Source organism: Euprymna scolopes, chromosome 45, assembly GCF_053919585.1.
Source record: "Euprymna scolopes isolate OS-2025 chromosome 45, ASM5391958v1, whole genome shotgun sequence".
In the NCBI taxonomy this organism is placed as follows: Eukaryota; Metazoa; Mollusca; class Cephalopoda; order Sepiida; family Sepiolidae; genus Euprymna; species Euprymna scolopes.
Genome location: NC_136526.1, coordinates 43,678,190 through 43,691,789, shown reverse-complemented (window position 1 = coordinate 43,691,789; position 13,600 = coordinate 43,678,190). Strand labels below are relative to the sequence as shown.

At 37.5% G+C, this 13,600-nt stretch overlaps 1 protein-coding gene across 3 annotated transcripts in view; it reads left to right on the top strand.

The window, feature by feature from the left end:
* Positions 1-12,894, top strand: part of LOC145269510 (inositol polyphosphate 5-phosphatase K-like) — a 300,729-nt gene extending 287,835 nt beyond the window's left edge. For all 3 annotated transcript variants that reach the window (XM_080125252.1, XM_080125250.1, XM_080125251.1), the window contains exon 12: positions 12,698-12,894. In XM_080125252.1, the coding sequence (XP_079981378.1) occupies positions 12,698-12,709 (12 nt within the window). In that variant the 3' untranslated portion in view covers positions 12,710-12,894. The remainder of the gene's footprint in view (positions 1-12,697) is intronic.
* The last annotated feature ends 706 nt before the right edge of the window (positions 12,895-13,600 follow it).

Below are 13,600 nucleotides of genomic sequence, written 5' to 3'. Positions count from 1 at the left end.
TTATGAGGTGCCTTCAATAAATTTCCAGACTTTTTTTGTACAGGCATTTAAAATTATCGTAGGCTCTTAAAAATTCAGTACGTTATTGCTGTACATCTTATGAGATGATTGACAAATTTTTATGATTTCAGGTTCAAATGAACAGCTACAGCAGGAGTCGAAATACACCCTACTAAAGCTTGATTGTCACAGTTGGTGAATTTCAAAAATGCAATCGGAACATGAGGACACTTTAGAAGAACGATATGCAATAAAATTCTGTTTTAAACTTGGGAAAAATGCCAAAGAAACATATGAAATATTTCAGATTGCTTTTGGACCATCTCGCATCAATTGAGTATTAGTTTTTGAGTGGCGTAAGGAAGGCAGGGGGTCTGTGACGAATGATGAGAGGTGTGGGAGTAATAAGAAAGTCAGAACACCAGAGTTGATTGGCCAAATAAAGAATTTCATGGATAAGGACGGTCGTGTGTCTATAGAGACAATAAGTGCACAGTTTGATGTGGGAACTGAAGATGTGGAAGATTTGCACGAACGCACCAGTCTACAACTCCATCCTTGTCACAGACTATGTGACCAAGATGGGTATCAAGTCACCCATCGTATAGTCCAGACCTTGCTCCCTGTGACTTTTGGTTATTCCCTAAGCACAAGGAAAACCTTAGAGGTTGTCGTTATGAGACAATTGAGGAGATGAAAGAAGCTGTGATGAAGGTCATTGACATGCCCATATAAGAGGACTTCCATAGGTCCTTCCAGAAGTTGTTGGAACGATACAACAAGTGCATTGCAGTCGGAGGAGATTACTTTAAAGGGGACTAGAGTTTCATGTGTGTGCTATCAATAAAAAGGCTCATACAAAAAAAAAGTCTGGAAACTTATTGAAGGCACCTCATATTAAATTGAACACCACTTTAAGGATTGAGCTGAGAATTTAGTGTCCAGTCAACAGAGTAATAACATTTTTAGAATCTGGTGAAAACGTCTTCACAAAACATTAACTCTTTACCTCATCAGCTTTCTTTTTTCTTTTTTTACATGGAGTTCACTACTTATCAAGGCCCAATGCCACTCGGGGATAAGGGTTATTGTGTGTACAGTAATCAAAGGGATAGTGTAGCAATAGTATTGGAGAATTGGTAAGGTGTCATTACTTAGGGGGGGGCGGTTCATTAAGAATTTGTTTGTGTTGGACTTGAAGACATCCAGGTTGAAGTCGGGAGGGAAACAGGCAAGCGGAACAGCATTCCACAGGTGTCAGTATGAAATTGCAAATACAGCTGTGTTGTCATGATTTTTTTTACATCACTCGTCAGCTTTCTGTCTTTTTCCTAACTAGCAGATAATCTGTTTAAATCTTTCCAACCTATTTCTCACTTGTCCGCCAAATTACACGGAATCTGCTTTAATGAACTTAGTGTACTCCTAAACAAAAAATACATCCAGCCCACTCCTAAACTTAATGAACTCCTAAACAAAAAATACATCCAGCCCACTCCTAAACTTAGTGAACTCCTAAACAAAAAATACATCCAGCCCACTCCTAAACTTAGTGAACTCCTAAACAAAAAATACATCCAGCCGACTCCTAAACTTGGTGAACTCCTAAACAAAAAATACATCCAGCCCACTCCTAAACTTAGTGAACTCCTAAACAAAAAATACATCCAGCCCACTCCTAAACTTAGTGTACTCCTAAACAAAAAATACATCCAGCCCACTCCTAAACTTAGTGAACTCCTAAACAAAAAATACATCCAGCCCACTCCTAAACTTAGTGAACTCCTAAACAAAAAATACATCCAGCCCACTCCTAAACTTAGTGAACTCCTAAACAAAAAATACATCCAGCCCACTCCTAAACTTGGTGAACTCCTAAACAAAAAATACATCCAGCCCACTCCTAAACTTAGTGAACTCCTAAACAAAAAATACATCCAGCCCACTCCTAAACTTAGTGTACTCCTAAACAAAAAATACATCCAGCCCACTCCTAAACTTAGTGAACTCCTAAACAAAAAATACATCCAGCCCACTCCTAAACTTAGTGTACTCCTAAACAAAAAATACATCCAGCCCACTCCTAAACTTAGTGAACTCCTAAACAAAAAATACATCCAGCCCACTCCTAAACTTAGTGAACTCCTAAACAAAAAATACATCCAGCCCACTCCTAAACTTAGTGAACTCCTAAACAAAAAATACATCCAGCCCACTCCTAAACTTAGTGAACTCCTAAACAAAAAATACATCCAGCCCACTCCTAAACTTAGTGTACTCCTAAAAAAAAAATACATTCAGCCCACTCCTAAACTTGGTGAACTCCTAAACAAAAAATACATCCAGCCCACACCTAAACTTAGTGAACTCCTAAACAAAAAATACATCCAGCCCACTCCTAAACTTAGTGTACTCCTAAACAAAAAATACATCCAGCCCACTCCTAAACTTAGTGAACTCCTAAACAAAAAATACATCCAGCCCACTCCTAAACTTAGTGAACTCCTAAACAAAAAATACATCCAGCCCACTCCTAAACTTAGTGAACTCCTAAACAAAAAATACATCCAGCCCACTCCTAAACTTGGTGAACTCCTAAACAAAAAATACATCCAGCCCACTCCTAAACTTAGTGAACTCCTAAACAAAAAATACATCCAGCCCACTCCTAAACTTGGTGAACTCCTAAACAAAAAATACATCCAGCCCACTCCTAAACTTAGTGAACTCCTAAACAAAAAATACATCCAGCCCACTCCTAAACTTGGTGAACTCCTAAACAAAAAATACATCCAGCCCACTCCTAAACTTAGTGAACTCCTAAACAAAAAATACATCCAGCCCACTCCTAAACTTTGTGAACTCCTAAACAAAAAATACATCAAGCCCACTCCTAAACTTAGTGAACTCCTAAACAAAAAATACATCCAGCCCACTCCTAAACTTAGTGAACTCCTAAACAAAAAATACATTCAGCCCACTCCTAAACTTAGTGTACTCCTAAACAAAAAATACATCCAGCCCACTCCTAAACTTAGTGAACTCCTAAACAAAAAATACATCCAGCCCACTCCTAAACTTAGTGAACTCCTAAACAAAAAATACATCCAGCCCACTCCTAAACTTAGTGAACTCCTAAACAAAAAATACATCCAGCCCACTCCTAAACTTAGTGTACTCCTAAACAAAAAATACATTCAGCCCACTCCTAAACTTAGTGTACTCCTAAACAAAAAATACATTCAGCCCACTCCTAAACTTGGTGAACTCCTAAACAAAAAATACATCCAGCCCACTCCTAAACTTGGTGAACTCCTAAACAAAAAATACATCCAGCCCACTCCTAAACTTGGTGAACTCCTAAACAAAAAATACATCCAGCCCACTCCTAAACTTAGTGAACTCCTAAACAAAAAATACATCCAGCCCACTCCTAAACTTAGTGTACTCCTAAACAAAAAATACATCCAGCCCACTCCTAAACTTAGTGTACTCCTAAACAAAAAATACATCCAGCCCACTCCTAAACTTAGTGTACTCCTAAACAAAAAATACATCCAGCCCACTCCTAAACTTAGTGTACTCCTAAACAAAAAATACATCCAGCCCACTCCTAAACTTAGTGAACTCCTAAACAAAAAATACATCCAGCCCACTCCTAAACTTAGTGAACTCCTAAACAAAAAATACATTCAGCCCACTCCTAAACTTAGTGAACTCCTAAACAAAAAATACATCCAGCCCACTCCTAAACTTAGTGAACTCCTAAACAAAAAATACATCCAGCCCACTCCTAAACTTAGTGAACTCCTAAACAAAAAATACATCCAGCCCACTCCTAAACTTAGTGAACTCCTAAACAAAAAATACATTCAGCCCACTCCTAAACTTAGTGAACTCCTAAACAAAAAATACATCCAGCCCACTCCTAAACTTAGTGAACTCCTAAACAAAAAATACATCCAGCCCACTCCTAAACTTAGTGAACTCCTAAACAAAAAATACATCCAGCCCACTCCTAAACTTAGTGAACTCCTAAACAAAAAATACATCCAGCCCACTCCTAAACTTAGTGAACTCCTAAACAAAAAATACATCCAGCCCACTCCTAAACTTAGTGTACTCCTAAACAAAAAATACATCCAGCCCACTCCTAAACTTAGTGAACTCCTAAACAAAAAATACATCCAGCCCACTCCTAAACTTAGTGAACTCCTAAACAAAAAATACATCCAGCCCACTCCTAAACTTAGTGAACTCCTAAACAAAAAATACATCCAGCCCACTCCTAAACTTAGTGAACTCCTAAACAAAAAATACATCCAGCCCACTCCTAAACTTAGTGAACTCCTAAACAAAAAATACATCCAGCCCACTCCTAAACTTAGTGAACTCCTAAACAAAAAATACATCCAGCCCACTCCTAAACTTAGTGAACTCCTAAACAAAAAATACATCCAGCCCACTCCTAAACTTAGTGAACTCCTAAACAAAAAATACATCCAGCCCACTCCTAAACTTAGTGTACTCCTAAACAAAAAATACATCCAGCCCACTCCTAAACTTAGTGTACTCCTAAACAAAAAATACATCCAGCCCACTCCTAAACTTAGTGTACTCCTAAACAAAAAATACATCCAGCCCACTCCTAAACTTAGTGTACTCCTAAACAAAAAATACATCCAGCCCACTCCTAAACTTAGTGTACTCCTAAACAAAAAATACATCCAGCCCACTCCTAAACTTAGTGTACTCCTAAACAAAAAATACATCCAGCCCACTCCTAAACTTAGTGAACTCCTAAACAAAAAATACATCCAGCCCACTCCTAAACTTAGTGAACTCCTAAACAAAAAATACATTCAGCCCACTCCTAAACTTAGTGAACTCCTAAACAAAAAATACATCCAGCCCACTCCTAAACTTAGTAAACTCCTAAACAAAAAATACATCCAGCCCACTCCTAAACTTAGTGAACTCCTAAACAAAAAATACATTCAGCCCACTCCTAAACTTAGTGAACTCCTAAACAAAAAATACATTCAGCCCACTCCTAAACTTAGTGAACTCCTAAACAAAAAATACATCCAGCCCACTCCTAAACTTAGTGTACTCCTAAACAAAAAATACATCCAGCCCACTCCTAAACTTAGTGTACTCCTAAACAAAAAATACATCCAGCCCACTCCTAAACTTAGTGTACTCCTAAACAAAAAATACATCCAGCCCACTCCTAAACGTAGTGAACTCCTAAACAAAAAATACATCCAGCCCACTCCTAAACTTAGTGAACTCCTAAACAAAAAATACATCCAGCCCACTCCTAAACTTAGTGAACTCCTAAACAAAAAATACATCCAGCCCACTCCTAAACTTAGTGAACTCCTAAACAAAAAATACATCCAGCCCACTCCTAAACTTAGTGAACTCCTAAACAAAAAATACATCCAGCCCACTCCTAAACTTAGTGAACTCCTAAACAAAAAATACATCCAGCCCACTCCTAAACTTAGTGAACTCCTAAACAAAAAATACATCCAGCCCACTCCTAAACTTGGTGAACTCCTAAACAAAAAATACATCCAGCCCACTCCTAAACTTAGTGAACTCCTAAACAAAAAATACATCCAGCCCACTCCTAAACTTAGTGTACTCCTAAACAAAAAATACATCCAGCCCACTCCTAAACTTAGTGAACTCCTAAACAAAAAATACATCCAGCCCACTCCTAAACTTAGTGTACTCCTAAACAAAAAATACATCCAGCCCACTCCTAAACTTAGTGAACTCCTAAACAAAAAATACATCCAGCCCACTCCTAAACTTAGTGAACTCCTAAACAAAAAATACATCCAGCCCACTCCTAAACTTTGTGAACTCCTAAACAAAAAATACATCCAGCCCACTCCTAAACTTAGTGAACTCCTAAACAAAAAATACATCCAGCCCACTCCTAAACTTAGTGAACTCCTAAACAAAAAATACATTCAGCCCACTCCTAAACTTAGTGTACTCCTAAACAAAAAATACATCCAGCCCACTCCTAAACTTAGTGAACTCCTAAACAAAAAATACATCCAGCCCACTCCTAAACTTAGTGAACTCCTAAACAAAAAATACATCCAGCCCACTCCTAAACTTAGTGAACTCCTAAACAAAAAATACATCCAGCCCACTCCTAAACTTAGTGTACTCCTAAACAAAAAATACATCCAGCCCACTCCTAAACTTAGTGTACTCCTAAACAAAAAATACATCCAGCCCACTCCTAAACTTAGTGTACTCTTAAACAAAAAATACATCCAGCCCACTCCTAAACTTAGTGTACTCCTAAACAAAAAATACATCCAGCCCACTCCTAAACTTAGTGTACTCCTAAACAAAAAATACATCCAGCCCACTCCTAAACTTAGTGAACTCCTAAACAAAAAATACATCCAGCCCACTCCTAAACTTAGTGAACTCCTAAACAAAAAATACATTCAGCCCACTCCTAAACTTAGTGAACTCCTAAACAAAAAATACATCCAGCCCACTCCTAAACTTAGTGTACTCCTAAACAAAAAATACATCCAGCCCACTCCTAAAATTAGTGTACTCCTAAACAAAAAATACATCCAGCCCACTCCTAAACTTAGTGTACTCCTAAACAAAAAATACATCCAGCCCACTCCTAAACGTAGTGAACTCCTAAACAAAAAATACATCCAGCCCACTCCTAAACTTAGTGAACTCCTAAACAAAAAATACATCCAGCCCACTCCTAAACTTAGTGTACTCCTAAACAAAAAATACATCCAGCCCACTCCTAAACTTAGTGTACTCCTAAACAAAAAATACATCCAGCCCACTCCTAAACTTAGTGAACTCCTAAACAAAAAATACATCCAGCCCACTCCTAAACTTAATGAACTCCTAAACAAAAAATACATCCAGCCCACTCCTAAACTTAGTGAACTCCTAAACAAAAAATACATCCAGCCCACTCCTAAACTTAGTGTACTCCTAAACAAAAAATACATCCAGCCCACTCCTAAACTTAGTGTACTCCTAAACAAAAAATACATCCAGCCCACTCCTAAACTTAGTGTACTTCTAAACAAAAAATACATCCAGCCCACTCCTAAACGTAGTGAACTCCTAAACAAAAAATACATCCAGCCCACTCCTAAACTTAGTGAACTCCTAAACAAAAAATACATCCAGCCCACTCCTAAACTTAGTGAACTCCTAAACAAAAAATACATCCAGCCCACTCCTAAACTTAGTGAACTCCTAAACAAAAAATACATCCAGCCCACTCCTAAACTTAGTGAACTCCTAAACAAAAAATACATCCAGCCCACTCCTAAACTTAGTGAACTCCTAAACAAAAAATACATCCAGCCCACTCCTAAACTTAGTGAACTCCTAAACAAAAAATACATCCAGCCCACTCCTAAACTTAGTGAACTCCTAAACAAAAAATACATCCAGCCCACTCCTAAACTTAGTGTACTCCTAAACAAAAAATACATCCAGCCCACTCCTAAACGTAGTGAACTCCTAAACAAAAAATACATCCAGCCCACTCCTAAACTTAGTGAACTCCTAAACAAAAAATACATCCAGCCCACTCCTAAACTTAGTGAACTCCTAAACAAAAAATACATCCAGCCCACTCCTAAACTTAGTGAACTCCTAAACACAAAATACATCCAGCCCACTCCTAAACTTAGTGAACTCCTAAACAAAAAATACATCCAGCCCACTCCTAAACTTAGTGAACTCCTAAACAAAAAATACATCCAGCCCACTCCTAAACTTAGTGTACTCCTAAACAAAAAATACATCCAGCCCACTCCTAAACTTAGTGTACTCCTAAACAAAAAATACATCCAGCCCACTCCTAAACTTAGTGAACTCCTAAACAAAAAATACATCCAGCCCACTCCTAAACTTAGTGAACTCCTAAACAAAAAATACATCCAGCCCACTCCTAAACTTAGTGTACTCCTAAACAAAAAATACATCCAGCCCACTCCTAAACTTAGTGTACTCCTAAACAAAAAATACATTCAGCCCACTCCTAAACTTAGTGTACTCCTAAACAAAAAATACATCCAGCCCACTCCTAAACTTAGTGTACTCCTAAACAAAAAATACATCCAGCCCACTCCTAAACTTAGTGTACTCCTAAACAAAAAATACATCCAGCCCACTCCTAAACTTAGTGAACTCCTAAACAAAAAATACATCCAGCCCACTCCTAAACTTAGTGAACTCCTAAACAAAAAATACATCCAGCCCACTCCTAAACGTGGTGAACTCCTAAACAAAAAATACATCCAGCCCACTCCTAAACTTAGTGAACTCCTAAACAAAAAATACATTCAGCCCACTCCTAAACTTAGTGAACTCCTAAACACAAAATACATCCAGCCCACTCCTAAACTTAGTGTACTCCTAAACAAAAAATACATCCAGCCCACTCCTAAACTTAGTGAACTCCTAAACAAAAAATACATCCAGCCCACTCCTAAACTTAGTGAACTCCTAAACAAAAAATACATCCAGCCCACTCCTTAACTTAGTGTACTCCTAAACAAAAAATACATCCAGCCCACTCCTAAACTTAGTGTACTCCTAAACAAAAAATACATCCAGCCCACTCAATTTCCAGCAGAAAAGATGATGGTGGAGAGGACAAACAGTAAACACTTGAAGGTTTTTTACACAAAGTTTGATTACAAATGATAGACAAAAACACATTAACCTTTGAGTTGTAATGATGACAATGAAGACAAGGTTTACAAATATATGATGATTCTTTATTCTACTAGCTGGTTGATTGATGAATCAGGAATTCAAGCTCATGGTCTCATCTTCCCCCTCTTCACCTCCAAGGGGCGTCAGCTCCCAGCCTGACCAACTTGACACTCTCTGACTCTCTTCTCTGACTCTGTCTCACTCTAACTCGAACCCCTTTTCATTATATTGGGAATTCTCTTTCCTTATGACGTCAAAGTGTGGCCAACAATGTGATTCCCTCATGTGTTCAAATTACACGTGCCCTAATCACGTTTGGTAACAAAGAAATTCCTAAATGAATTATTTCATTTATAACCCACCTATTTCATCATTATTTCTAACTTGTATTATCCATTCTTTTAACTGGCATATTTAATATCCAGTTGTTTCTAAAACAATGACCAATCGCTACATTCCTAAACTGAATATTTATTATCTTTTTTTTAAATCTTGCCTACTGGGTTCGATTCTATCCTTTTCCAAATATCATTTTCAAACTTATCTATTTAATTACTGGGGTCTGTCCCCTTCTCATGTAACACTGATAGCCATGACTAATAACACCCTACCTGAGAGCTCTTCCTTCAAATTCCTCTGCTTAACATTCACAGACAACATGAACTGGAACAAATACATTTAAAACATCACAAAGGCTGCTGCAAAGAAGATAGATCCCCTCTACCATGCTAGAAAACTACTCACACCTGCTGCCTTTGCACAAGGGCAGCTGCACAAGTTGAAGTGAACCAGTGGAGAGAATTGAGCTTGCTATAGTATTTTTGAAGAACGTTGTCATTTTGAGCAACAGCTCCTCAATTTGGGATGGGGAATTAAAAGTGATATTTACCAGTATCAAAAGGTGATCAGCATTCTGTACTGCTTCACAAATTCAAGGACGGGGTACAGTTATTGTATTTGTTGCAGTCTGATGTCTGTATTCAACAATTTCTGGCCACTTAATGAAACTGTTCACAATGATCAAGTAATATTATCCATTTATGGGCCCTGAATAGTGGACGTGCAATTGAGTCTATCTTTTTGAAGTACGTTGTCATTTTGAACAACAGCTCCTCAATTTAGGATTGGGAATTAAGACTGATATCTATTGATATCACAAGGTGATCGGTGTTCTCAAGTGGGCTATGGACATTTGTCATATAATCCTGTGGTGCTGTGATTAGTAGAGCTGTGACAACAGCATATTCTTTTCATTGTTTTGACTCTTGAGTATATATATCTGTTAATTTCTTATATCTTTTTATATAGACTGGTGTGGTTCTCGGTTGATTAAGTGTGTTGAACTCTGTCGGATATATACCCGAGAGTCAAAAGAATGTAAAGAATATTCTGTTGATACAGCCCTAGTGATTAAGTATAGATCTAGAACTGGAGCTTCCTGATTTTCAAAATCTGGGACCAGGTTGGGAACATGGCTCTCTGTGTAAGGGAATAAACTATAGAGAAACTATGAGTGAAGTGACCGGCTACATCTATGTAACTTGAGAAGCCAACTCAATTGCTATGGTGGACATTAAAGTCACCAAACACATGTACTTGGGCATCAATATCTAAGGAGACTGCTGTATCTATACTGTCAGAGAATCGATTAGGGTACAGTTCTGAGCCGAGAGAGAACAGTAGAGAAAATATAATTAACAAGAAAGACTATAAAGCACATATAAGACCTGATCATTAGATTATGCTCTTTTGTCAACATGTGTGTGCTATGATATAGACTCTAATCTGTGTATATATCTGTCCGAATCCTTACGACAGAGTGAGGAGTATCCTGTCACGTTAAAGCAATTAGGGAGGATTGAGGAGCGTATGTTGGTTTTACTTAATGCTAAGATATCTGAGGAGTTTACTCCGAGAAAAGACAACACCATCTAAGTTACTTTTAAGCCCACAGATATTTGTGGATGAGAATCTTAAGGGAGGAGACTAATTGGTTTTGTTTGTGTGGTTATCTATTTTTGTGATGTCATTTTATTTTGTTTTTCTTTGTGATATCATCTATAATAAAAATCTCACCAGTCTGTTTAAATGTATGTATGTCTGCCTAAAACTTTCGACAGAGGTGACGGATTTTCACGAGATTGGTATCATTTTGAAGCTCGACCCTTCGGATGATAAATACCAAAAAATTGGCTAAAAACATTAACTGGACACTTTTCTTCAGGGAGGGGTCGCTTTTTTCGCCGATATTTTCGAAAGTCATCGCCTCTTTTCGATTGTCTAGCCTTAATTTAAACCTATGTCACTTCCGGTGTGGCAATGGGCACAACAGTTAACGTGTCAAGTATTTTTTTTCACTTTCTTTTCCTCCTTCGTGGTACAAGTTCGAGCCTGTCTACCTACTATCACTTTTGTTTTGCTCAACACACACCTCCAAACACCCGGGCAACGTCAGGCACCCAGGTTAGCTCCATATAATTTTAGGTTGAACAAGTGGGTCATATATTCGGTAACACTCTCGCCTTGACTAGAAAGTATAATCCATTCTTCCAACATCTCCACTATTATGTATAAGGAACTTTGTCTGTGTGTGCGAGTTCCCTATGGACTTGAAAACGGCTGGGCCGATTTTATGAAATTTCACATAAAGGTACTTATGTGCATAGGTTTTGTATCGGAATGTCTTTGATAAGTCTTGATAATTGATAATCAAAAAAATCCGATGAAAAAAGGAACAGGCAATTTTGACCGAAGTTAACATTTTACACAGCCTAACATCACAAGTGCATTTGAGAAATTTTATTACCACACAAGTTGAAAGGCTCAACAGTAGGTTCTTTGATATGACAGGGGCACATTCGAAATTAATGTTTCTGTTTAGATCACAATTGAAGTATGATACTTGATTTTTGCATTTTAAACTTTAATTCAAGCCATTATCACTGCACAACCAGTAAAGCCAGGCATATAAAATCAACAGTAGGTCCTTTGATATAACAGGGGCACATTCAAAATTAATGTTTCTGATTAGAGCACAATTGAAGTATGATACTTGACTTTTGCATTTTAAACTTCAAGCCATATATATATAAAAATAATTTTATAAAACATCTACAGTGCAATGTAGACTACAGTGTATTGTATTGTGGACTAAATCACTGCATGTGAGTTTCCTCCCGGTGCACCATGATGCGTTCCCAACTGGAGCAGGCACTCGATCGATTTGATTGAAAAATGGTCGATTTTACCAATTTCAATGACAATAAAAATATGTGAGTGTGAAACATTTGTCAATCATCATTCAATCCCGGGTCACCCTGCTAGTCTACCTATATTGTCCAGATTTAATATTATTTTGAGGTAGTGCCATGCAAAACCTCATGATGGTGATCTCTGGAACCACATCCTTGATTGTGCAAGGGCATTCCAAAAGTAATAGCTCCTATTTGTTTTATTCCGCTCAAACGGGATTGCAAACTGTATTGTTATGATAACTGAACTTATGCATTCATGTCCTGAAGATTTAATCTCTCTGTTGCAGATATTGACGATGTGAGACTTAGAAAGCAACCTCTGTTGTGGACGTGCATCAGAAGTAGAGATGCATCATTGAATTCCTGGCAAAAGTGCATTGAGAATGGTGGTGACTAGAGCAGAAAAGGTTGCTCGTTTTAATGGTACTACTCTCGTCTTCATAACTCTTCAACTTTTTAAATTAAAAAAAAAAACTGAAAGCTTTATTTTTGGACTGGCTCTATTGTATGCTTCCAAAGACTTATGTAAATATGTGAAAAGAAGAGAGTTTTGAATGATTGGATGATCCTCTCTCAGCATCGATCGAAACTTGTATTTAAGACTAACCCTAACCCTAGCTCTTTAAGACTCCCATCACATTTATGAAAATAATTCTTTCAGCTAATATCATCTTTTTTTTTTTTTTCTGTTTTAGATAAGCGCGTGAAGACGTCAAGATGTGCCGATATTTTTCATACGTTTTTGGTTCGCCGATATCAACGGGCCAGTCATGTTACCAGAAAAGACGACCGCGATCCCATCTTTGTTGTTGTTGTTCTTGTTGCTGAATGGGACAATTATTTTTTATTGGAACTAAATATTTTCGCCCTTTCATGATTATTTTAAATTTTCTATTTGTTTTTGTTTTTTCGGGGTGGGAGGGAAGGAGGGAGGGGTTCGACATCACCCTTGTTTGGGATTCATTTTATTTTTATTATTATATTACGAACTACAATCATTGTAATATATATGTATACATATATATATATATATATATATATATATATATATATATATATATATATATATATATATATATACACGTCTGAACTACTAATGATTACCAATAAATACCAACTAATATTGTTGGTGACTTTTCAAAGAAACAAACATTTCAAGATTTTTTGGGGGGGGGGAATTTTTGGAATGTGCTATTATCATTTGCATTGTGTAATGCATGTATTGGCCAGACATGGATCACAATCAACACTCTCAACAAAATCTGGAAAGCTACTACCAAGAATAAGACAAAAACTCTATTGGTCATGCATCGGTTTGATCCATCCTACTCTACGGACCAGACTCGTGGACACTAACTTTTTTTTTTTTACATGGGGTTCACCACTTATCAAGGCCCGAAGGCCACTCAGGGATAAGGGTTATTGCATGTACAGTAATCAATGAGATAGTATTGTAGTAATCATTAGTATTGGGGGTTTTGATAGAGTGTCTTACTTAAGGGGGCGGTTTGTCAGGAGTTTGTTTATGTTGGACTTGAAGACGTCCAAGTTTTAGTCAGGTGGGAAACAGGCAAGCGGCAGAGAGTTCCACTGGCGTA